Consider the following 26,835-nt stretch of genomic DNA (forward strand, 5'->3'; position numbering starts at 1 on the left):
TTAAGATGCTCCTGACTTCGTTATAAAATCACTCCAGATGCTTCTGTATAGCGAAGCAGTGTAGAAATAAATCAACACTGCTGAAGCTGTGTAACAGAGGCTGTTACTGCAGCTATTTTAAGTAACACTGTTTCTCTGAATTCAATCTTAAATTTCTAGCAAACTGGGTATGAAAATGCTGTATGGGGGGAGAGTGGAAGGAAAGAGGGCCAGCACAGCAAAGTGGATGGACTTGATTGCAATGGTGATGAGTGCACCGTTAGAAAGACTAGGTTAGGGACAGGTTCTCATGGGCAAATAATGGAGCCCAGCACCAACTTGACAGCACATAATCACAATTCAAAAACATGGTAGGGTTTTTTTGTGTGTTTGTTTCCTTCAGCAACTGCAGAGAGGGAATCAGAGTAAAATAATTACGGTATTGTGGATTAATGGTCAGAAAGTATAAAGGTGATGAAGAGTAAGAACTGGTTTTTTCTTACTCTTCAACGTCAGTTACAGCTCAGAAATTCAGCAGCTGCCACTTCTTTCATCACTGCCAACAAGCAAGACCATCCATTGTCTTCCCCACCCCCACCCCCACCCTTGGGATGTCAACTAAAGGCGGCCAATGCAGGAAAGGCTCCCCAAAGCGCAGCAGCCCCTCCACGCCCCGCCCTCGGCGCCTCCGCCTCCCTTGACCACACCCACCCGCGCCCCGCCCGAGCCGTCATTTACATACACGGCTCTCCTTTATGATTCTCACTGAAGGGGGAGGGGTGGGGAAGGGTGGGTGGGAAAAAACGTCACTTCCTATCCAAAGGGGCGGGAAAGAAGGGCTGGTGAGCGCTTTGGCGTTCCCTGCCAATCAGGCTCACGCGTCACTTCCTTCTCCAGGCGGCGGCTGTGGCTTGCTGCTATTTTGCTAACTACCGTTGACGAGTCCGTCAGCGGGGAAGCTCGCGCTACGGGGAGCGAGGGTTTCTCGGTCGCGCGCCAAGGACCGTGCATTTATTTGGCCTCCAGGGGCGGGGCCGGGACCGGGACGGCAGCTTCACGCTTGTTACCCTCGGCTGACGCCGCTCGAGGACCAGCCCTGAAGAGCCGAGCGGCACCTAGTCAAGCCGGGCCCTCGAACGGAAAAAGCCGGAGAAACCTGCTGCTGAAACTGAGGGCCGAGGGGAGAATCACCCGGCAACGGTGAGGGAATTGAGGCACGCATGCGCGGCACAGCAGCAGCAACAGCAGCAGCGGCGTGGGGGGGGGGGAGGCGGAGGGAACTGAAACGATGAGGGCAGAATAGGAAAAAAAGGGATGCGGGGAAGGGGCGGTTGCGCTCCGTGGCTCTTCTTCGGAGGCTCGCTGCTCAAAATCGGGATCGGAAAGCCCCTTTTGGCAGGCAGCCTTTCCCTGTGGAAGCGGGTTGGGCGGCTCTGCTGTGGGATCGCGATGGCGATTTAGAGACTTTTGTCGAAGTTGGAGCCATCACTACTGAGATCTTCCCGGGAGGAGAACGGTCATTACAAGATCACTCCTTCTTTAAGGCTTCCTGTTGCCATGGACTGGCTAGAATAACAGAAACATTTTGGGGGACATCTGTGGTTAACAGAAAGCAAATCACAAAAGTGGTGGAGAATGTGATTCTTGGCATTCCAGTTATGTGGTTGCTAATGGTGGAAACGGGATAGAGGTTAATTCCATCTTCCGCCTTTCTCTCTCTCTGGAACTAGGATCCCATTATGGTATTTACCATATTATCGCAAAACATTTATTATGTCTTATCTGACTCCTTACAGATTAACTTCTGTAATTCAGGATCAGGTGTTATAAACAGAGAGCAGGTGCAGCGCAGAAAAAATCTCTCAGGACAAAATAGACCTGTGATGACTAACATTCAAAATTCAAGTTGAATGTTACATCAGCACTGCTGGAAGAGATTAATTCATAAGGATCAGTTAAATCCAGTGTAGATAATGTTTTTTTTATGATTCTTCATGTTCCAAGAGAACTTATCAAGCATTAATCAAGGAGGACTGCAATAGCGTTCATGTTTTGCTATTACTGATCATTATCTGCAGGAAAGTGTTATGGCATGTTATAGGTATCTTGGTTTGAATATAACAGAGCCTCTCATAAGTTTCTGTGATGATCGTATAGTAGGCAAATGCACAATATTTATTTACAATCTGATTGGAAGCTGGTTTTCTAAGATTGTGAAATTTATATCTACCAAAGAAAACTTAGCCTGAGTTCTTAATTTATTCTTTACTGAACAATGATAATTTGGTCTGATAACTATCATACTATCATTGAGTTTGGTGGTCTTTTACTCTGATGTTTAAAGCAATGACATGATTCAGGAAGGTGTATAGATAAAGAGAAAGTCTATAATCTCTGCCCCGTTAGGAAAACATATCAGAAAGTAGAGGGGTATGGATGTAAGATGTCGTGAGCGGTAACTGGAAATAATGGGGATGTACAGCAGCATAGCACATGGTGCTTGTACTTTCTCAGCCTCAAGCAGAAAATAGAAATACAATAGCCATTGCTGTTTTCATTACATAATTCTGCTTTTTCACCCCAATTATTAAGAACAAAGCTCAGAAATACTAGGAGCAATAGGAACAGAGGCTGTTATTGCAGCTATTTTAAGTAACACTGTTTCTCTGAATTCAACCTTAAACATTTTTTTAATGAATAATGCTGATCTCAGTTAATGTGAATTATATTGGGCATGCTCCCAAGTGCATGTTCATGGATGTTTAAAAATGCAAGAATGCCATCTGTCCTTGAAATGTTTCCTGCAGTAGCCACTAGCATAACACCATGTACCTGCTGCAGTCTTGTCTGCCACATGAAGTGGGGACTGCATGTGCTTACCCAAAATTCTACAAGATATTCTTCTTTCTTCTCTTTTTGCTGGATGGGTATTTTTTTCTGTATGTAACACATGAACTCAAGCTTTTTATTATAGTGTGACACTTTATTATTACTAATTATTAAGAAATTTTTAAAATGGGTTATAAAAATAAATTAGATAGGTTTAATATTGTGAGCTTTGTTATTTTTTCCTTAAAATAAACTGAGTTAAAATGAAAAAGCAATACAAGCATACTTTTAAAAAGTCATGCTTGACATGACAACTGCCAAGAAAAATATAGCATGGGGAAATAACTTTAGGAGGAAAAGAGGAAGTTTCAAAAGCCAGTTAGTTCAGAATTGTTAATAGAGTCAAGTAAAGAATACAGTAGGCAAGAATTTTTTGGTGGTTTGCATTTGGCTTGCATTAAAAAGCATGTGGGTGATGGAATTTGTATTAACAGTTTCCTACTGGCTCCATCTTCGTATGTGTATTTTGCGTGCAACATTTTAAAGAAATGGTAACAAACTTTACTGTTGCCACAATTATGGCAGCTCTGCTATATATATTGATTGTCTGTAGTCTGAAGAATAAACAGTACATAACATTATTGTTACTCTTGAGATAGACATATTTCTTTTCTAAAGGTTAGAGTTGATAATTACCATTCTGAAGTAAAATAATGTAATACAAAATAGGCTATTTATTGTAATGTAAGTCATTGGAGTAAACACCACCAAACTTAGTAGAGTTTATTTTGAGGTAGACTTGTATAGAATTACACTGCAAAATTAGTAAAAACTGTGGGGAAGCCAATAGTTTAAGGTGTCTCATGTTACTATGAGTTATGTAAGACGTACTAACTAATGTTCCTGAATTATGTTATTTTCTGATAGTTATTTGTTTTAAGAATTGGGCAATGTCTTCTGCTGTAGTATGTTTTGTAATATACATAGGGAATAAAATCTGTTTTGTATTTTTTAAAAGCTATCAAACAAACTAGGTTAAGTGGAAAGATACGGCATGTTTTTCTAAAAATTTATTTACTTATTAAATTTATACGCTGCCTATCTCACTGATAAGGCAACTCTGGATGTGTTACAAACAATAACTTATATTTGTATACTATTGAAATTAGATGAATTATTGAGCAATATATTATATTAAAATGTAAATGTGCTTGTTTTCTTAGGGGGACAATTAGTGACATTATTGTTCTAGTGTACATGTGTTCATCTTCAATGATACTTTATATGTTTGGTTCATATCTTTTAGTCAACGGAGGAGGGACTGATTGCTTCTTAACTGTTTATAACAACAAATGAGGGCTCAAATAGTGCTGGGCTTCTGCCTTGCCTCCATTAAACTTTGTTGCTTGGACAAGGCAGGTGAAGTAGAATAGCAATGCTGAAGGAAGGATGGAGCAAGTGAGAAAAGAGCTGCTATTCTGCTACAGATTGCCTGGAAGCACAACCAGAATAGGTGAGCCTTGTGGTGGAAACAGAGCTCTTGGAAACCCTTGTGACTTTCTCACAGAGTAAACATGGTGATGCAAAATACAAAAGAGTAAGAAATAGCAAGGATAAAATCTTGTGCACATGTGTGTATAGTGGCATGTTTAAGAGAGCCAGTCTGATTTGGCAGTTAAGGCACCCAGCTAAAAACCAGGAGACTATGAGTTCTAGTGTCACCTTAAGGATGAAAATCAGCTGAGTTACTTTAAGTCAGTGATATACTCCCAATCCAACTCACCTCAAAGGGTTGTTGTTGCTGGGGAAAATCACAGGAAGAAGTAATATGAAGCTTTTCATCATATACTTCAGAACAGGGCTCAGAATTTTTTCTTGAAATGTTATTCCCCACATCAATTTTGTCCACTTACTTTTTTCCCTTGTTTTCTTTATATTCCTCTGTACTTTACATCAGAAAAGTGCAGCTTGAGAGCTAAGCATGCCTCTGAAAAAATGTTGAATATGGCCTAATGAGACTTTCAGCCAATGAATTACTTTTTTCATGATAGAAGAAGAAAAGTTGTTACAGATAGACCTTGATTTTCAACCACAATTGTGCCCAGAATTTTGATTGCAAGTTGGGACTGTTGTGTCCTGATTTGATTTTATAATTGTTTTTGCAACTGTTTAAAGGAAATTACTACTATCATTAAGAAAAAATGGCAAAAATGTTACAAATTGTGGTCATGTGACCATGGATGCTGCAACAGGTTGTAAATGCGGACCATTTGCCAAGCGTCTGAAATGTCACATGATCATGAGTGTTTATTTAGTATATGACATCTACAGAGGTCATACAATCATTGATTTACAAATTTAGTTTAAAGCATCAGCAAACATGTAAGATAGGTGGCCATTGCTATAATATATATAATAATATGTCAATGTAAAACCATAATAAAATCAACATAATATGAAGCCATAGAATTGCAGTGGGATATATGTTATAATTTAATATCTAAGGAAGATAACTATTTAACTTCTTCTGGTGTGGCTGCAGTGAGATCATTCCAGCTGCCTTGAAATTTCCTGAGGAGACATTCTTGAACTATATGTGTTATAGTTTATTCCGGTGAAACAATCATATTGAGGGCTCTCAGCCATTCCCCACTTAAAGTGCTTTGCCTTAGTTCTGGCATGGCTTGTCCAGATTCTGTTTAGATGGTTCCATGTTTTTTTGGGCTATCTTCCGTGATCATGAGGGTTGATATAATATTTTACAGCAGTCCCAGGCTGTGTTAACTTCAAATGGTCATTAAGGGACGAATCTATTTGTAATGTCAGGCATGTAATCAATGACATCATGCTAGTTCATAGTAGAGAATGTTGACCAGAGGAGAGAGAAGAAGAATGTACTAAAAATATTAAAAACATGAGATAAGGAAACAGTTCACACTAATATTATTCAGTGTCATTATCATGGAATGCATCCTTATATTATACCTGCTTAATATTATCCCTTAATTTGTAATATTAGGAAAAAGTAGTGGCTGTCTCTAATTCTAGTGTGCATAGAATAGCATAATCAAACTAGACTTTGGCTCGCCAAAAATGGCTGTTACTAATCATTAGTAGAAAATGTTGCATGTGACATGGTTGTGGATTAGGTTGGAAAGTCAGTATGCAGCTATTCTCTATCACTGATGAATATTAGATATATAAAAGCCTCAGAACAACCCTATGATAGCATCCTATTTCTGGGATCATCTAAAGACAACTATAAAATATAGATTTCAATTTGGAATGCAAAAAACTAAATGGCAAAGAGCATGAATTAACAAGGAAAATTATATTGTGTGTTTGTAATGAAAAAGAAGGTAGTTTAATCTTATAGAGTGGAGTTACTGTACACATATATGAAATGAAGGTGTGTATTTAGTTATAAAGAAGCTAAAATGAATGGCATAAAATATAAATTGCTATTAATTGTGTGGGTACATGAGTGTAGAAATTTATAAGATGATGATAGTTACATATAATCCTCCATTGAATGATGATAATAAAAGAACCAGGGATGAATTTGGAGAAAAACCAATATGCTAAATATTGGAGTTCTAAATACATCCAGAAGAAAAAGTTAACTTGCTATGAATAAATGAATCAGAATAAAACACATCAATTAGGAGAATGTAAATGAGTCATTCACTGATGCAGGAATATATGAGAATGGTAAATATTTGGTGGAGATTAAAGGAAGTAGAACAACTGCAGGACGAGCAAGTATAGATTGTGCACAAAAATATAAGGGATAGATTAATTTTCCAATAGAATAAATTTAATGTGATGCTCAGGATTAAGATGTAGAAACAGATTGGAATAGAGTGAATCCACAGAATGCCATAGAAATACATGATGCTATATCAAAGGAAGTATGAAAAATGCTTGGTGGAATGATTTATTTATTCATTTGGTGGATTTTTATCTCTGCTTTCCTAGCCCTAATGCTTTAGTAGTCCAAAGTAGTGTACTAGTTTTCTCTTCTCTGTTTTTATCCCCTATGAGGAAGCTTTAACTAAGAAGAGTGATCAAAGTCACCCAGCTGTCATAGCTGAAGCTGGAATTGAAGTTTGATGTCTTCATTCGTAGCCTAATCCACACCTACACAATACACAGGCTGTATACTGTATGTCTAGCAGCCTTATGTGATGATACAGTGTTTTTCAAAAAATAATCCATTGGTACCAAATATTGCTGTTGCCATGAATGATCAGCTTCTGCTGCCCTGTTTTTTGCAACTAAAAGACATGCCACAAGGACCTCCAATGTTTCTAACTCTCAGAAGCTATGCCAGTTCCAGTGCTGCGTGGTGCTCCTAGCCACCAGATAACTGATAACCAGGCCAAGATTTCCATAATAGTCCACAGTTTCAGTCTGGCCTTTTCCCTGATAAGAATTGTGTAGGGCTGGTCTAATCCCTTAACCATTATGCCACATTGTATTGGAAAGAGCTGTGAGTAAGAAATACAAAACAAAATAGATTGATTCCTGCAAAAATGTAGGAGTATATACTGTGTGTATGTGTACATATACAAACATATATAAAGTATATACAATGGGTGTATATGAATGTAAGTATATATAATATATATGTACATAGAGGGAAAACTGCAGATACAATGAAACAGGCAAGGAACTACTACTAATATAGGAAAAAATGCAGATTGGTATGAAGGATTGTGGGTAAAAAGGATAAAAATTGAGCTTCTAGGCGCTGCTTGGAGTGTCCAAGCATGGGTTAACTTCAGCTTGCTGCCCAAGGACTGAGTTTAAATCTTTAGTGTAGCCACTCCTCCTGCTCCCTTTGGAGGTCAGTTTGAGAAACTCAAGTTGCCCTAAAAGGATGTGTTTGAGATTTCCAGTCCTTGAATAGCAAACTGGATTTCTCCTAATAGCATTATTGTAGCCTTTTTATTGTTTTCTTCCACTGTGGTAGTTTTAGATAGACCTAGGTTTTTTTGTTTTACCAATGAACAGAGTTCCCTTTGTCTAATTACTTTATCACATGCAGACCAGGCTGCTGGGAGCATTACAGCTTTCCTCGTTTCCACGAGGCTCTGGCAGCACTGGGAGGTTTGTTAGCGGCCGCTGGCGAGCCTTGGGGTCAGGTAGGAAAGTCAGGTACCCCTGCAATCCGTCGGAAGACTCCTTTTAGCTCCGGAGGCTCTACTGGGCACTCCGGATCTCCAACGGCAGCCCGGTGTTGCTCCAAAATGCGCGGTGGCCATTTTGGGAGGGGAAAAAAAGTGCGCGTTTTAAAGCCAAGCTGCTTTTTTCCTGTTCTCTCTGCTGCAGCCTGGTCCCTTAGCAGATCGCCGCCGGGAGGGGTGCTGTTCAAGTGGCCTTGCTCTGGGTCGCCAGGCAGGCCTCGCCCGAAGATCTTGATTGGCGGCCACAAGGAGTTTGGCTTTCTGGGCCATTCCTTGTCCCTATTAACACCGTGGATCTGCAGCGCCCTGAGGACTTCTATTGGCGCCATTTTGTTGCTGCTTTCCCTGCCGGGCCGTTGCCTCAGAAACTCATCTCCTATTGGGACTCTTCTTACTCCAAGCAACCTTCTGAATTTGAGGGCTGAGAGTTCACCATGGCCAGCAAGAGTATGGAGAAGGCCGCAAATCAAGCAGGGCCTACTAGCAGCAAGAGCAGCAGGCCCAATCCTGTGGCCAAAGGTGTCAGTGCAGCATGCCCCACTAAAGGGAAGCAGCCTAGAACAAAGAGAGGGTCTAAGGCAGAGGAGAGGCTGGCTGAGAGATGCCAGAGAGCCGTAGAAAAGCATTTTCAAAAGGCTCAGGGCAACCAAGGGCTTTAACAGGATCTCCCTCCACCTGCTGAGATTCCTGCTGACGCCCCCATTCTAGATCCTCATTCAGATGATCCCCCATCTATGGTAGAGGAGGGTGAATTTGGGTTCTCCCCCAGCCCCTCTAGAGCCTCTCCCAGATCTTTAGCCTCATCTTTAGAGGAGGAGTATTTGGAGGAGGAAACCCCTCTTTCTGGGCCTGTCACCGGGGCTTTGCCCCAGGACCAGGAACACACACACCCCGAATTGACCACAGCCATGAAGGAGGTGGTTGCAAGAGCCATATCTATCATATACCACTCCCCTCCCCCCAGGAGCTGGTTCCAGCTCCCCATTTTTTCCTGGACTTATTCAGTGCCAATGGGCCCAGCCGGGTTCCATGGCAAATCCAAGTGGGGTGGATAAGAAGCTGTATTCTATGGAGGCTGCCATGGAGGATATCCTAAAGCTTCCTCAGTTGGACGACCCCATAGTGTCCCTAACCTCAAATTCGTCTCTCCCAGCCGACCTGCTGGAAGGACTTAAGGCTGAGGACAAGAGAGCGGAGAAAGCCTGTCACAAGACTCACATGGCCACTGTGTGGGCCATAAAGGCTTCCTCTTCCTACTATGGTAGGGCATTTTAGAGTGTTGTATAGGAATGATAATAATAGTAACCTTAACAATTACATTTCATATGATTTTTCCACATGAAAAAATATAAGAATTTTAGAATAAAAGGAATTCCATTCCATTTGCCTTAAATCATGCTGTGTTCAATAATATTTTACCATCTGAAGTACTAATCTTTAAAATGTATGTTTGGATGCAGTGGAATAAAACTTAAAGCTGCAGGTTTTAGATTGTATTATTGGTAACTCTGCCTTCTGGAATTTTGATTATCTGTAATTATTTTATTGTTGGAATATAATTTTTAAAGGAAGTTTGAGCTACTTCTCTTCCTCTTAATCCTTCCATCCAAAGGGATCTTTTATTATTTTTTTAAAAAATACTACCGTTTGTTAAAGCTTTTTGCTATGTTGTACTTGCCACTAAGCAATTTGATTTTATATTTCTACTTGTTACATATTTTAGTATTTCAGCCCAACTATTAAATAGTACAGTATCTAATGCCTTATGCTAGATCTTGAAAAACTCAGTAGATGAGAGAGTAGCAGAAAATTATACTGGAAGTTTAAAAAAATCCAATGCAAAGGCAATGTTAGACTATCTCTGTATTATTGTAATATTAACAGCCACGGATATGTCCATGAAATAACAAGGTCAAGTATATGAAAGAAGACTTGGCTTTTTCATTTTTTTTTCAAGCCCAATATAGGAACTGAATCCAATCAAATCTGGGTGGGTGGGCAGCAAAAGAAAAGTAAGTTCAAAATTGGGGGTGGGGGTGGGGGGGGAAGGGCGGTAGAGAAAAATAAACTATATATCCTTATATAGAATTCAACTAGGTAGCTGCTCATATGTTGCCACTCTTTCATTTTCAACTTCCCTATCTTTTTCACTGGTCATAAACCCCAGAGAATAATATACAGTACATTTACTGTCTTGTAAATCCCAGTGTGTGCATATAGTTAAGTACACCCATAAACAAGAGGAGGAGGGGACTAAAACACACAGGAAGTCTATTGCCTTTATTACACAGAAGAAAGTATGCCTGTAGTAGCATAATTTTTACACTTCTGGTAAAAGAATTGGAAGGAATTACAGAAGCCTACATGCTTTCCCTATTTCGCTATACTTAGAATTTAAATTTTTATATATTATTTGCTGCTTGCTTTTTTATTTCTTAAATTTATATTTCTTTTACTTCAGGAGTTTTATACAGTCTCTTATTCCTTCCTTTGTCCCCCACCCCACCCCAATTATAACTTTATTGGGCAGAGAGTGATTCTCCAGTTTCCATAGTTAGAAGTTGAATTTGAGTCTCTTGAGTCCAACATTTTAATCATAGTATCGTACTGGTGCTCTTATTGATTGATCTAAGACAAATTACTCCAACCTTTTCAGCCTGTACAATAAGTGTGAACATTGGAATAAAGCTGATTATTTATTTGCAGGGATAGCTTTTAAAATGAACTTAAAAGTGACCATTTTGTAATGGATGAATATTTAAAAATACATTAGTATTTCTAAATATTCATCCATTACAAAATGGTCACTTTTCTGAAAATACAAAACAATTACAAAATTATAGCCAAGAAGTACAACATTTGAAGGAAAGAATGTTGTACTTCTTGCCTATAATTATGTGATTGCTTTGTATTTTCAGAAATGACTAAGAGGCTCATATTAAAAGTGTTAATTACAACTTAAAGGTGGGCTTGTGGTTGCAACTAATTTTGTTTTCACTAGATTTCCATAATTTATTATGAAAAGTTGGAAATATTAAGAAGTAAAACTAGTTGGACTGGAATGTAGTCTTCAACCAAACAATCCCTGAATTCATGGACATCACTTGATGAAGTACACAGAAATAAAATTTGCTTCATTAGTTGTACAAGGAGATAGAAGAATTCAGTTTCAGAGGACTGCAAAAAAGTTAATGTGGTTCCCATCTTCAAAAAAGGGGAGAAATAGATCCAGGAAACTACAGACCTATCAGCCTGACCTCAATATCAGGGAAGATTCTGGAAAAGATAATCAAGCAACGAATCAGTGAACACCTAGAAGTAAACAAAGTAATAACCAAAAGTCAACATGGGTTTGTCAAAAACAGATGTCAAACTAATCTTATTGCATTATTTGATAAAGTGACAAAATTAGTGGACCAGAGGAATGCTGTCAGTATAATTTACTTGGACTTCAGTAAGACATTTGATAAAGTAGAATATAACCTACTACTAGATAAAGTAGAAAAATATGGGTAACAGCATCACCACCAGATGGATTCGTAACTGGTTGACTAACACACTTAACATGTAATCCTCAATGGAACTGCATCTACATGGAGGGAAGTATACAGTGGAGTACCCCAAGGCTCTGTTTTAGGCCCAGTACTCTTCAAAATATTCATCAATGATTTGGACGAGGGGATACATTTAGGCAAGAAAAACAAAATGCACAGGTACAGTATATGTGGTACCTTGCTCAATAGTGGTACTTGTGAGAGGGATCTTGGAATCCTAGTGGACAACCATTTAAATCTGAGCCAGCAGTGTGCAGCAGCTGCCAAAAAAGCCAACACTGTTCTAGGCTGCATAAACAGGTTAAGAATCAAAATCACGTGAAGTGTTAATACCACTTTATAATGCCTTGGTAAGGCCACACTTGGAATACTGCATTAAGTTTTGGTTGCCATGATGTAAAGATGTGGAGACTCTAGAAAGAGTGCAGAGAAGAACAACAAAGATGATTAGGGGACTGCAGACTAAAACATATGAAGAACGGTTGCAGGAACTGGGTATGTCTAGTTTAATGAAAAGAAGGACTAGGGAAGACATGATAGCAGTGTTCCAATGTCTCAGGGGCTACCATAAAGAAGAGGGAGTCAAGCTATTCTCCAAAGCACTTGAGGGTAGAACAAAAAGGAATGGGTTGAAACTAATCAAGGAGAGAAGCAACTTAGAACTGAGGAGAAATTTCCTGACAGAACAGTTAATCAGTGGAACAGAAGTTGTAAATGCTCCAACGCTGGAAGTTTTTAAGAAGATGTTGGATAACCATTTGTTTGAAGTGGTGTAGAATTTCCTGCCAAGCGGAGTTGGACTAGAAGACCTCCAGGATCCCTTCCAACTCTATTATTCTATTTTATTCTAGCTATAATAGCGAAGAAGTTGCCATTGGCTGACTGGAAAAGATCACTGATGTTTTTACATGCACGTTCCAAATCAGTGGAAGAAGGAAGCCAATTAATTGTTGCAGTATAATTTGAATTTATACCAACCTTTTCAAGAAGAACATCCATTTCTTCAACCCATCTCATGGGATGATTGTTTGGGAAAAATAGGAGGAGAAAGGTGTGTTGCGTTTGTGCCTCATCTTGAGTTATTTGTAAAAATAATATGGCAGAATACAAACAAACAAATGAATAAATGAAAGTATGGCAAACAACAGAAGAATTAGTAAAGCTTTTAACTAGCAAACCTGGAGAAGACACAGTGGCCAATAAAATTGAAAGAGATTCATTTATATACTAATATCAAAGAAAGGAGATTTATCATGTAATATCCAGTAATACAGTAATTTCCCATGCTAACAAAATAATGCTTAGGATCATTCAGCGCAGATTAGATTAGGCTTTAAAAAAAGCAGAGGAACATGAGACATTATTGCTATTATGGAATCTCCAGCTAGAGTGCAGGGAGGTTTGAAGAAGGGGCCAAGATTAGAATCCCATCACAGTAGAAAATGGGACAGGCCTTACTTTCCCAAAGTCCCTGAAGCCTTTTCTGACCATTCTTAAGAGAATTCAGCCAGTCTAGTTAGATTCTCATAAATAGGCATTGGAACAACAAAGAAGTAATTTTTATGGATTCATAGTGTGGGCCTAGTTCCTTGTGCCTGACAGTTGCTGATGCATGCTGGATAACTGAAGAGGCCAAAAAGTGCCAGAAATCAAATATGATTAGTTATATAAAGGCCTTGTGTAATGATATAGTGGGCCATGTCTAGGTATGGAATATGCTCAGGAAAATTGGTATCCAAGAACATCGTATTCTCCTCATGCAAAATTTATATACAGGATAGGAAGTTATGGTCCATGTGGTGGAACATGGTAGAACAGACCAGCCTCCCCTCTCTTGTTAAATCTATATGTTCAGTATATATTGAGAGGGTATGGATTGGAAGCAGATAAGTTTTACAATTGGAGGTAGAAACATCTATAACTTGGGCTGTACTGATACTCAGCTGAAAATGCAAATACTCTGTAATCTTTAGTAATGAAAGTGAAAGAGCAGACTGAAAAAAATGAGCTATATTAAATATAAAAAAGGCCAAAAGAATTGTAGCAAGTACAGCAACCAGCATAGAATTTGCAAAGAAAATGCTTAAGTGATGGGTAACTTCTGCCTTTTAGGATCAACAGTGAACAGTAACGGAACCAGCAGTTAAGAAATACTTTGAAAACTTGAATTTGGTAGGGTAGCATTGAAGGCCTTGAACAAAATTTTCAGGTGCCATAATGTACCTGTATCTACAAAGATAAGAATAACCAAGACAGTGGTTTTCCCTGTGGGGAAAGGAAGCATAAAATTAGTATTGTAAATGTGATAAAATCAGCATATAGTTATCTAGGTGGTGTTGATTACTTTCCATAGGAAGCTAAAAGTAATGTATTGGAGTAACTTTAATAGTTTAGAATTTTGCACAAGAATACTTGCTTATTGCTCTTTATTGCAGTTGTTGCAAAAGACAAATATTGCTTGCCCTTTAGGAATTGTGAGAAATAGTACATATTCCATGACTTTTTAAATAGGTAATTTAAACTGAATTAAGATGGAATCTAGAAGAACTGTGCAAATGAACATGTACTTTTTTTTTCAAAACATGTTTTTTCTCTATACCATAAGAACTATGTGACTGTTTTAGTGATATCACTGTAGTTGATTAATGTTTCTTTTGCATGATGTGGAAACTTTCTGAATAGGTAATTGGTTGGTGTTCTGCAGGTGGTCCTCAACTTAAAAATTACAATTGAACCCAAAAATTTTTCTAGCTAAGTGACGCAGTTGTTAAAGTGGTTTTGCCCTATGACTCTTGTCACAGTTGTTAAGTGAATCACTGCAATTGTTAAGTTAGTAACAGGGTTAAGTGAATCTGGCTTCCCCATTGATTTTCCATGTCAGAAAGTCATAAAAGGTGATCAATGACCTCAGGATGCTGCAACCGTCATAAATATGGGCCAGTTGCCAAGTGTTTGAATGTTGATCACATGATCATGGGGATGCTGCAACGGTCATAAGTCATTTTTTCACTGCTGTTGTAATTTCAAATGGTCATTAAATAATGGTTATAAATCGAGGTTACCTGTACTCTAAATAATTGAGTGTAGTAATTCAGTTTAGGAAATGGTTATCCATGTTAATTGACTAGCTATAATTGTATTTTAATTAATTCATTACAGAGTGGCTCTTTTGTTTTGTGAAACCAGGCTTAAGCCATCTTAATGTGTGAAGGCCGTTGTGTGAAAAATGGAGGCAAAACCTTTTTCCAGATTGTGATTTACTATGTCTCTTTAATGGCCAGTGCAGCTACCTGCAGAAAAGTGCCAATGAGTATTTGGTAAATTACAAGCAGTTATTTTAGAACACACATACATACATACATACATACATACATACATACATACATACATACATACATACATATTTTATTTTTCAGTTACTGTACGGTAAGTAATATATAATCATTTAATGGACAATTGTTTTTATTCCTCTAACTCAGGGATGTCAAACTGGATTTCTTCAAGGTCCGGATCAACATTGTAGTTGTCCTCCATGGGCTGGCTGGCTGGGGGGCGGAGACAGAACAGACAGCAGATGGGATGGATGCCTCCTGAAGCACCCTGCTAGCTAAAACGAGGTGTGGGGGCCACCTGCGCCCCTCCCCCACAACCTGTTTTCGCTGTCAGGGTGCTGCAGGAAGCAGTCCAGGCCAAAAATTGGGTGTGGGGAGGGGCCACACGTGCCCTCCCCGCATCCCAATTTTGGCAGCAGAGGCACTGCGGGGCGGTCCTTTGCTATTTCACGCTGGCCCAGCAGGCCAGATCTAAGCATCCTGCGGGCCCAATGCGATCTGTGGGCCTTGAGTTTGACACCCCTGCTCTAACTCCTGATAAATATTTCTGTATTTTGGTAGACTACCATACAGAATGTTGCTCCATTCTGGCTCAGTAACTAATCCTATTTATAACAATGGATAATTTCTACGGAGAAAACATGTGTTTTAGAGTTATACATTCTTCTTTTATATATAATATTCACCTTGAGAATCATTGAATTGCATAATTAACATTGTCAATCAATAATATGAAACAATAATCTATTCTTAAATTTGGTTTGGACCATACAATGGAGTGCAAACTTTCTGCTACTTGTTGGTTTTGAACATGAAGCATTGCATTCTGAGGGCAAATTAATTGCTATAAACTTACAGAAGGTGTTCTGATGCTGTGTGGATCATCCTGGAAAAATGAATGTGAAATGCCTTCATTTTAAGACTGAAACACAATTCTTAAGGTTGAAACATTTCTGGCATGACTGAAACAGCATTGGAACATTTTTATTAAGTCCCAAACAAATGGGTAGTTTATGCCCTAAACTACAGACAAGGAGTTTGATTTTAGAGCAAGTTGTTTGAAGGTCAAACTTTTTCAAATGGGAAATGTATTATATGCTACAGAATTTAGTTTTATTTTTTAGTACAGTAATGTGTATTGTGAATACATTGTTAAGATATCAAGTACTCAAATGCTTTTGTGTGTTTTGCAGATTAATAGCTGAGATACTGATCAAGTTCTGCCCATCTTCAATGAGGAACTACAGGCTGATCTTCTGCCATAACCTTAAGCAACCATAAATGACAAAAGAATGCTTGGTCAGTAAAGGTAGCTGGCATAGAAAGTATTTTGTGAACATAGGTGTTTAAGTGCTGTGAGGTAGGTGTTCTCAACTATTATTATTTTCTCAAGATATTCTTAAGTTATATTGATTTCAAAGGTATATTGCTTTATAAAAATGGAACATAATGGAGAGCATTCTTCAGTAGTGTGGTACATACACTCTGATCTGCAACTTTGGGCAGTCTCTGCATATTTTCATATGTAAGCCCCCCCCCCCATTTCTCATATTGTAAAGTCCATATTGGTTACACTATCCATTCAAATTTAGCTTTTTTGTATTTAAGATACTACATATTTACTTATTGTAATTATCCTTCTGAAAATCCAGTTTTCTTCCTTATTTTTTAAAATGCCAATAAACGTTTGTAAAAGGCTGAAATTTGTCAAAAGTAGTTCTTTGTACTATTCAAAAGGCATAGACCTAAACTGTTTGATAATTGATGTCCAGAATTGTACATTCTGATTTTTAATAACTTTTAGAGATAGTTCAAAACCCACCCAGAAGTATTTTGTTGGTTGCATGTAAGCAGTGAAAGTGCTGTCTATGGTAATCATCATGGTAGAGCCAAGGTGGCGCAGTGGTTAAAAGCAGCACTGCAGGCTACTGCTAGATCAGCAGGTCAGTGGTTCAAATCTCACCGGCTCAGGGTTGACTCAGCCTTCCATCCTTCCGAGGTGGGTAAAATGAGGACCCAGATTGTTGGGGGCAATATGCTGACTCTCTGTAAACCGCTTAGAGAGGCCTGAAAGGCCTATGAAGCGGTATATAAGTCTACTGCTATTGCTATCTGTTCTATTAAATAGTATGTGATTAAAATTATAAACAATCAGTCTATCAGTTTATAATGTGCTTAAAGTTTGTGAAAAGAGGTTTGTTTCAGAATATTAGGCAGCTGTATTTTAAAATTTCGTTCCCACCTTTAAGTGTTTAGAGCATTTGGCTTAAATCCGGAAATTACAAGACAAATGGGGTTGAATAAAATTATTATTGCAGTTCCCTTTAGGAGATGTCTCTCCTAAAGTTTGGAGAAATCTTTCACATGGTGAAATATTTATCAGCATGCTACAGTGATAGTAAAAAAATGAGAGTACATTTTAATGAAAAAAAAACTAAACTGGAGACAAGTTAAGCCTTATCCAGGAAATGAAATAGCTAACCAAATTTTGGTATTCATTCTGGTTTACCTAGCTTCTAGGGTAAATTTGCCTGGCAGCCAGCATCTAATGAAATCATTTTGTGATGGTGTTTATTACTAGAGGCAGTTCTAATCCCTTTTCAGGTAATAAATATCTGGGGAAGCAGTGCATTACATTGAAGAAGTTAAATCTACAACTAATTTATTTTCAGAAAGACACTTTGACATTGGGCTGCATAAAGATATGAGGAAGAGCTCCTCCCCTTCTTTGAGTAATTGCAACTCTGTTCTTACTAATAAAATATTTGGAATTCCACTTGATGAACTGCAACAAGAAGGGCAACCAGGCAGTGAAGTTCCATTCATAGTCCGCCATGTCGTGGACTATATTGAGGAACATGGTATGTATTTTTGTTCTGTGCCTTAATGATAAAATTAAAACTTAGAAACATAAATATTTTTCACATATTCTTCTTGGGAAGTTATGAATACAGTTCTCTCCTGTGCTTTATGACAATGAATGCCATCCTACTGTCTTCTGTACCACTCCTATAATCTAAGAAACATTTGTACAGGTAGCCCTTGACCTATGACTATATTTGGGTTTGGAATTTCCATGTTAAGTTGTTATGGTCATAAGTCAAGTCAGAATTGATTTTATGGCAGTTTTTCCAGTGGTTGTTAAGTGAATTACTGCAGTTTCTATTTTGCTGGAAATTAAGAACAAAATTTACAAATTGTGATCACGTGATCACAGGACATTGTAATTGATCATAATTTCAAACTGGTTGCTAGGTGCCTGAATTGTGATCACGTGACTACGGGGGATGGTTCGATGGTCATACGTGTGATGCAGAGATCGTTAGTCATTTTTTCTGACATACTTTCAAAAGATTGTTAAATGAATGATTGTAAATTGAGGATTACATGCAATGGAACAAATTCTTCTCCCATCACTTTATATATTCACTAAATCTGCTCTTGTGAGTTGAGGACATTCTAAAGTGGAAAGAACAAGAGAAAGTTCCAGTGCACAAATAAAATCTCATGGGAGAAACTATTAGTACATCTTATTTCTACATGTGTGTAAAATGTTTGAAAAGATTTGAACTATTTTAAGTGTGAAACTTCAATAAATGCCCTAAGCATCCTATTTTGAGCACAAAACAAGTGTTAGTTGACATATTAACAGTAAATGTAGTCCTCGCTTATTGACTGGTTTGTTAGTATCTGTTGGAAGTTATAATAAATTTGCCCAGAACTACTTATAACCTGTTTTTGAACTTCTGATGCCTATATCCACATAAACACACAGCCTGTGATCATGTGATTGCATCTTGGACATTAGCAACCAGCACACATTTATATCCATTTGCAGCGTCTCATGGTCTTTTAAATCCAATTTTGATGAGATTTTTTGCCAGTTTCCAGCATTTACTTCATGTTTCCAGCAAAAAACACCCATTAGGAAAAACAGACTCATTTAACAACTTCAATGTTTGCTTAAAGACCCCAGTATTCACTTAATGATTGTGCCAGATGCTCGAATGCTGCAAAAGTCATAAAATCAGACATAGTCATGCAATAACCCTCTTAATGACTGCCATGACTTGCAACCATGATTCCTGGTTCAATTATAGTCTTAAATCTAGGGCTACCTGTATTCAAAGCAAGAAACAAATTCTTTTCAGCATGTAATGTTCCATTTCACAACCTCTAATCAATCTCTAGTGTATTTTCCATTTAAAGATTCCATGAACTTGAAATTGGAAATTTTGTGGATTTCATTGTTAAATGATAAATGTTTTTGCACACTGCTCCAATATTTTTGTTGATGTTTGTAAATGTTTCTTTAGGTAGCATCATTGGCTAGGTCCTCTTTTTTGCTTGTTTTCGTGACATTCATAGGTAAATGAATATATTTTCATTTTAAAGGGAATATTGGTTTTTCATTCTATTTGAAGGAGGTCTAGAGCAAGAAGGACTTTTTCAAGTCAATGGGAATGCAGAAACAGTGGAGTGGCTTCGGCAAAGATATGATAAAGGAGAAGATGTGGACCTGGTTAAAGAAGCAGATGTACCTTCTGCTATTAGTCTTCTTAGATATTTTCTTCAAGCACTTCCAGAACCAGTTATTCCTGGCACTCTTCATATGCATTTAATACAACTGCCTCAAGGTATTGGAATGACTTCAATATATATGAAAAAAACTGCTCAGAAATAATTAATTTAGAAATTTAAAATGTCTGAAACATTTTCCTCTGTAATATTTCAAATGTGTATCAAGATCACTGGGAACCTTGATATTGATAAAAATAAAAGCTGTATGTAGTGGGAATAGCATTCTCCCACTTTTAGACCCATTTAATAATTATTATGTAAACAGAACATTTATTACGATTATATTATAATACCTACCTACCTCTTTACAGACATAAATGCACACTATGTTATTGATGATTGGGGTTTATTTAGTTTGGAGCTCTGTTAAATTGATATCCACTGGATATATAGAGATAGGTTTTGGCCCTATCTCTATATCTGAAAAACTAAAGAGAAAATGAAATTGTCTTAATAAATCCCGACATACCTATTTTTATGTGATCCCTTCTCAGAAATTTGTAAATAATCTAACATACAAGCTGGTCAAAGAATATGTGTTGGATGGATTGAATGAAGTCCATGTGTGTCAAAATATCCTTCCATTAATTTCTTGTGGTTTAACTATATCTAAATTATGTGAACATTTCAACACATGGAACCACAAATAAATTCAGATATTTTGAAAGTTTGATATTTTGAAAACATTTTGAAAGATACCTTCAATTGATATTTCATATTTCTTTAGAAACATTTAAAAACATTCTTAAACTCTTTTTTAGAATTAATAAACATATTCTGAGTATGCATCTATATGTTTCAGTTTCTTCTATTGAATGGCAATCAATTGCTAAATAAGCTATTTTTCTTAATATTGATAATCAAAATAGATTTAGAGGTGACCGTCATATCTTGATAAGTAGGTAGGTAGATATAGGTTTGAAAATTGCAGGAATGCTTGGCAAGGCAAGCAAATGTGAACTTGCTGTTCAGAAATGTCAAGGGCAACTATCTGTTAAAGGTTTGATGCACTCATTTCAAGCCTCTTTCTAGGTCCTCTGAGCATTTGTTTTAGCAAAGATTCTGACAGAATTTGTGAATATATTTGTGTGTTTAGATAACTGGGAAAAAGCATTGAAGCAGCTTCTTAAAAAGATTGGCACAGACCTGCATAACAAAGGTCTGATAAAGAGCTAAACTTGAACAACTGAGCAATGTGCATGAGTTCTCTGAACCATTATAAATAAACAGAATCAGAATATAGCTCTTGATTGCTGCATGTACTATATTTAAATATAGATATTTTTATCCAATGTTTTGTTTTCAGTCTAATAATACCTTTTCAAAGCCAATCTGATATACTTGTGATACATATTTTGCAAAATAAATGAATAACTTAATAACTTGGTATCTGTATGTTCTCCTCCTGGTGTTTTGGTTAATATGAATATATAGAATGCAGTCATGTTTTCTGCAGGCGAGATGGAAAAGCTATTGACACAGAATTAAAATATTAAAATATAACAAACTATAGAAGTAGTAACAGCTTCAGATGTTAATTCCTGGTATAAAATGATTACAATACTTGGGAGAGGATGGAAATTTTTATTACATATTAAAATACATTTCATATACATATCTGTTTAGATAATTTAAATTCATCTGACAAAGATAAAGATAACATAAAACTAACAAATAATTATACAAAAACTAGGGATGATAGGAAAGATTGCTAAAATCAAGGACAGAAAATTAGGTGAAAAATATTCAATTACTGAAAAGGTTTTTTTTACTTAAAAGGTGACATTTATATTTAAAATTGAATTGAACGGTTCTGCATGAAACTTCATACTGCTATTTGAATTGAAATTTATCAAATGTGGAATACTGCATTAAAATTTATTAAAAATTCTATCACACTTTGCAGATTATAATGAAGATGAATTTGGAAGAAAATTAAGATTCCTCTTGCAACAACTTCCGCCTGTGAATTACAGTTTATTAAAGTTTCTGTGTAGATTTTTAGCTAATGTAGCATCACATCATGAAGAGATTTGGTCTGCAACTTCATTGGCTGCAGTTTTTGGTCCTGATGTCTTTCAGTAAGATATTGTTCCCTTCCCCTTTAGAGTAAAAGTGTATTTAAGAAATTCTTCCTGTAATCTAACAATTAAGTAATTTATTTTACCTTCCTTCATTTTATCCATTCAGCAAATTTATTAAATATTATGTTAAAATTATATGCTCCTTAAATTTAGCTTTTCTATTAAAATAGTGAAAGAAGTTTTTTCTTTTGCTAAATTAACAAAACTTTTGTTAATTAATTACTTTAAATTAGCAAAATTCAATTTTTGTATAAATATTAGATCTGCCCATTACTTATTTTTTTTAAATGTAATTCCACAATGATATTAGATGCTCAGAATTGGGGTAATTCAAGCAGTGGCCCTGTTTGCTAGACAAACCAAAATAGTAATTTCTTGTAGATGGTGCTCTTAGAAAGTTGTCTAGCTTTAGAGAGGAAAATAGTATATAGGCAGTCCTTTTTAATCTTTACCTCTGGTAACCCTGGAGTAGGAAATATTAACATCATTTGATAAAATAATGTTAAAAAACATGAATTTAGTTTTGGACATTCTTAAAGCATTTACACAGATGTGGAGGATCTGAAAGAGCAAGAACTTGTTAGCAGAATAATGGCAGGACTGCTAGAAAATTATGATGAACTTTTTGAAAATGAAGAGGAAGATTTCTCATCTAATGATTTAAGTTCAGTAACTGAGCAGGTAAGAAACTAATGTATTTTTGGATAGATAAAATATTTGTAATAATGTAAAAATAGAAATATTTTGCTGTATAATGTACTGTGAGATATGTTTAGAAATTCTAGTTCAGTTTATTAATTCGGCTTCATTTATATTCCTACCTTTTATTTTACCATATGCAGAAGATGCTTGAAATAGCTGGGTTGTAATAGAACCCTATTTCTTATATACTTCAGAGAGTAGCCCAAATGAAAATTCTAAAGTAATGTTAATTGTCCTTTTTGCAGAAATACAGTTATAAGCTATTTTACTCAATTATTAAAAAAAACCAGTTCTCATAGGGGAACTTTAACACTAATCTATGGTTTAATGAGATGTGAACAAGTCTAGCCTTGTCATTATACTCTTCATACTTCTCTCTTCTCTTTGCTACATGAGAGAGGAAAAGTATGTTGCATTTTCTCAAATGTTCAAATATAGTATGTGCAGTGTTATTATTTAAATTGTTGATATTTAAACTAAGAGAAAATCATGGTTTAACAAAGAAGAATTTTGTTCAGTTCATTCATCTAGCGGTAATAATTATAGCATGCTCCAGTGATATGTACGTAATTTATTTAAGTCACCTTAGAGAAGAGATGGGTGGCATAAAAATTTAATAAATACAATAAAACAAGTAAAAATTCTTTATCTGCAAGTGCAGCGTGAAAAATAGTTATGCAAACCAGTTCATTTAATGTTACTGTTTAACCCCTCTGTCTCCTGGGAAAATAAGCTTGAAAACTAGTAAGAAGCAAGAAAAATACATATGCACAGAATCAATGTGTCCAAGCAGATTTTGGAAATAGATGATTTTCCTATTGGTGATAAAATTTGAACACAAATGTAATCTATTGCATCTATGTTATGGGCACGTGGTGGCTCAGTGGCTAAGATGCTGAGCTTGTCGATCAGAAAGGTTGGCAATCTAGTGGTTCAAATCCCTAGCTCTGCGTAACACAGTGAACTCCTGTTACTTGTGCCAGCTTCTGCCAACTTAGCAATTAGAAAGCATGTAAAAATGCAAGTAGAAAAAATAGGAACCACCTTTGGTGGGAAGGTAACAGCGTTCTGTGCACCTTTGGTATTTAGTCATGCTGGTCACATGAGCATGGAGCCGTCTTTAGACAGCGCTGGCTCTTCGGCTTTGAAACGGAGATAAGCACCACCCCCTAGAGTCAAGATCGACTAGCACAGTGATGGCGAACCTATGACACGTGTGTCAGTGCTGACACGCGTAGCCATTTGGGGTGACACGCACAGGATTTCATGCGATTCATCCTCGGCTCCTGCACGGCCGCCGAGGATGAAAGAATCTGTGCTGGAGGAACGGGGGGGGGACGTGTGATCTCCCCCGCCCACACTCACTTACTGTATCGCCGCCGCCCCTTTCTGAGCGCAGGGGCTGCTGGTAAGGCGTGCGTGCCGTGCGCACACACGTCATCAGCGCAGCGAGGGAGGACCCGCAGGAGAGGAGCGCGGGAACAGTGCGCACCTCTCTCCAGTCAGGCCGGCACAGAGAGTCTATTCCTGGGACTGTCGGTTACGACCGCACCACAGCAGGGAACAGCGGAGTGCCAACGGGAACTGTGAGCGCCATTAGCAGCAACTATTGGGGTGCCATGGACTTGTAATTGCCCACAATAACTGAGATAAGTGAGGGGGAGGTTGTGTTAGCTTGTTAGGCTAGTTAACCCCTAATTGGCTATCTATAATTCTATCTGCTGTCACTGGCCCACTGATGGAGCATCCCAAAAATAAAAAACAAACGTTAAGTAAAGGGAGTGGTAGTGGCAGTGGCCGACCCTTTCAAGAGACATGGAGCGAGATTTATGGCATTATAGAAAAAAATGGCAGATCATTTTGCGTTCTATGTACTGAAATGGTAGTAAGCAGAACGTGGAATATAAATAGACATTTTGAAACTAATCATTCCCAGCTCTTGGAAAAAAGTGAGGATGAAAGAAGTTACTAAGCAGGTATGTTAAATAATTTGTTTTTGGTTTATTAAATACAATTATATATTGCAATTATACATTTTTGTAGTTTAAACTATAAATTGCGCAAAATTATGTTTTTGTCGAAGTGACACACAACGCGAGTTATGCTCGATTTTTTGCCGATTTTTGACACACCACGCCAAAAAGGTTGCCCATCACTGGACTAGCACATATGTGCGAGGGGAATATTTACCTTATCTATGTTGGATTGAGATTTCATTAAATTGCTTTCAGAAATAAGAAGAGCAGAGATTTCAGTATTATTAAGCTAGAGAACACTGCTACTCTTCATGATATGTGTGCTTTATTTAAAGAAGATCCACATTAAATCTCTTAAAAATCTTGTGACTTTCTTCAAGGAATAGATATCTTTGTTTTTCTTCTTGTGTATTGGCTTAAAGTTACATTTTATAGGCAATATCCCTGGCAGCGAGTCCAGAGGTTCATTGTTACATGTTGCTGAGTTGAGATCCAAAACATAGGTATCAATAAAGTTTGATCCACTTTATTTTTAACATATACTTTCCCTCCAGTGTGTGGAATTTAATAATTTGTTTTATCTGAGAAAATGGGCTCTTGATGTTACTTGTTTTTTCTTTCTTTGTTTTTTTAAAGATAAATGATTTGTTGGATGAAGATGATATAAAGCTTGAGCAGTCTGAAGAACTGCCAGAAGAAGAGGAAGAGGAAGAAAACATAGAGGATCCAAAATATAGGGAAGATACAGAGCCTCAAGATATGATGGAGAGCATCCTGGAGTCATGTAGTGTTTCAGCCTCAACAAGGTATCAGCAAAGTTACTAAGGATGGTATCAATAGACAGTACACTGTGGTATAGTTCAATACTATATATGCTTCTGTTTTAGTTTTGAATTTTAGGATTTTAGTTATGCAAAATTTTGGAAACAACTTTCCAACCATTCTGTCACAGAAGTCAAACTTAGATACAGTAATGTAGTCAAATTGACCCAAAGATCTCAGACCTGAGTTTCCTTCGTCTGGACTAGAGTGATTCTCTGATAATGCAAAACAGTTTAAAATAGTTGCATTTTGAATTATGGATTCATGACAAAATTTCAGGATATCAATGCTTCATAAAACAGTTCACAATTTAATGAAATAATAGTTTAAAATTAACACTTAATTTAGCTTGAAACAATTTTTGAAAGTTCTGACTCATTTGCTGCTTTAAGTAATGTAATCCCCACCCCTCCAAGAATGTAAAATGAATTGAGTTAATGTTCAGGATCCAGCAGTCTCACTGTGGCTAGCCTGATTCTAGTAGAAAAACTGCAAGGTGTAAACGTAAACATTATTCTACATGGCTTCTGCCATAATCATGCTGGGGGTATCTCTCTAAGCTTGCGTGAGGTGGGAGTGTTTCAATTCCCATAGTGACTGCAAATTTGTTTCCTTCTTTCCTAATTTACTATATTGATGTGAGTAATAATAACAGAAATATTTTAACAAAAGGAGGGAAATTGGGTGTATTAATATATAGAATGTTAGATGAAGTCAAAACAATATCCCACTAATTGTGTCTACTACTCAATAAAGTTAATGGTCTCTTAATAGGAAAAATGAAACTGACAGTTCTCTGTAATTCCATATACTTTCTTAATATCCAATATCCAAAAAATCAGTGTTAGAACCCCCATTTAAAATGATCTTTTTAAAGACTACAATGTAGGCATATAACATTTTGTTTATTACATCCTGCATATTTTGAATATAGCATCCTTAATATAGCAGCCAACTAATTTGTTATGAACCAAAAAATAGGAAATAACATTTTTGTACTTATTCTTTTTATATATTAAATGTCTCTGCTGCTCATCTCTCTAATACAGTGACTCTGGGCAGCTTACAATATAATAAAAAGTTAGAAAGTATTAAACAATTAAAATTTGGGGGAAAAAGATTAAAAGTTAAGGACCAAGATGTTGATGAGAATATTCTCTGCTCCATCAGCCATCACCAATGTAGCAGGCCCCTATTGGGGCCTCAAGCCAAGTGGCAGAACCAAGTTTTTAGGCTCTTTCGGAAGGTCAGAAGTATGAAGGCAGATCTCACCTCAGATGGGAGAAGGTTTCCGGGGCGGGGGGGGGGGGAGGGAAGCAAAGTGTAATTTTACAATGTCATGTAAAAAGAAGGAAAAGAGTACATAGGGTGAAGCCCAGCTATTTTAAATAGCTATTTCTGATTATTTCATAAGTATTAATTTGATAGGCCACATTAGAAGCATATGTATAAAACAGTATTCATTTTCTTATCATACACATATACAATGATTAATTCAGGATTTAACCTTTTCATTGCATATAATTTTTAACTGAGGATGACACATATCTAGCCATATTTCTGTGCTTACTTCATTGTCAATCTGTTATGTACTGAAAACAAATTGTCTAGATAATGTTTGACACTTATATGTCAGGTTTGTATTTACTTTTAGATGTCGATGCTACAAATGTCTAGCTCTGTTTCATAAATTGGATAGTTCTGTCTTCATAAATTGCAGGATTAATTAATACTTTGTGATGAATAATAAATAACACTATAGAGAATTGGAAGGGAAATTCAAGGTG

General features: G+C 37.0%; 1 protein-coding gene across 6 annotated transcripts in view; it reads left to right on the top strand.

The window, feature by feature from the left end:
* Window positions 1–864: 864 nt before the first annotated feature.
* Window positions 865–26,835, top strand: part of FAM13B (family with sequence similarity 13 member B) — a 65,126-nt gene continuing 39,155 nt past the window's right edge. For 4 of the 6 annotated variants that reach the window (XR_015695957.1, XM_087709497.1, XM_087709501.1 and 1 more), the window contains exons 1-7: window positions 866–1,179; window positions 16,077–16,243; window positions 17,556–17,744; window positions 19,308–19,520; window positions 21,371–21,545; window positions 22,088–22,229; window positions 24,863–25,032. Coding sequence is in view for 5 of the 6 variants with exons in the window: in XM_087709497.1 (XP_087565623.1) it covers window positions 17,588–17,744; window positions 19,308–19,520; window positions 21,371–21,545; window positions 22,088–22,229; window positions 24,863–25,032 (857 nt within the window). In the remaining variant the exon portion in view is untranslated. Of the gene's footprint in view, window positions 1,180–16,076; window positions 16,244–17,555; window positions 17,745–19,307; window positions 19,521–21,370; window positions 21,546–22,087; window positions 22,230–24,862; window positions 25,033–26,835 lie in introns of all 6 variants that reach the window. The other 2 variants (XM_087709502.1, XM_087709499.1) reach the window with 2 other exon arrangements.

This window comes from Thamnophis sirtalis, unplaced genomic scaffold (assembly GCF_051295495.1).
Source record: "Thamnophis sirtalis isolate CommonGarterSnake01/CBP01778 unplaced genomic scaffold, rThaSir2_p1.2 scaffold_3, whole genome shotgun sequence".
Lineage (NCBI taxonomy): Eukaryota > Metazoa > Chordata > Lepidosauria > Squamata > Natricidae > Thamnophis > Thamnophis sirtalis.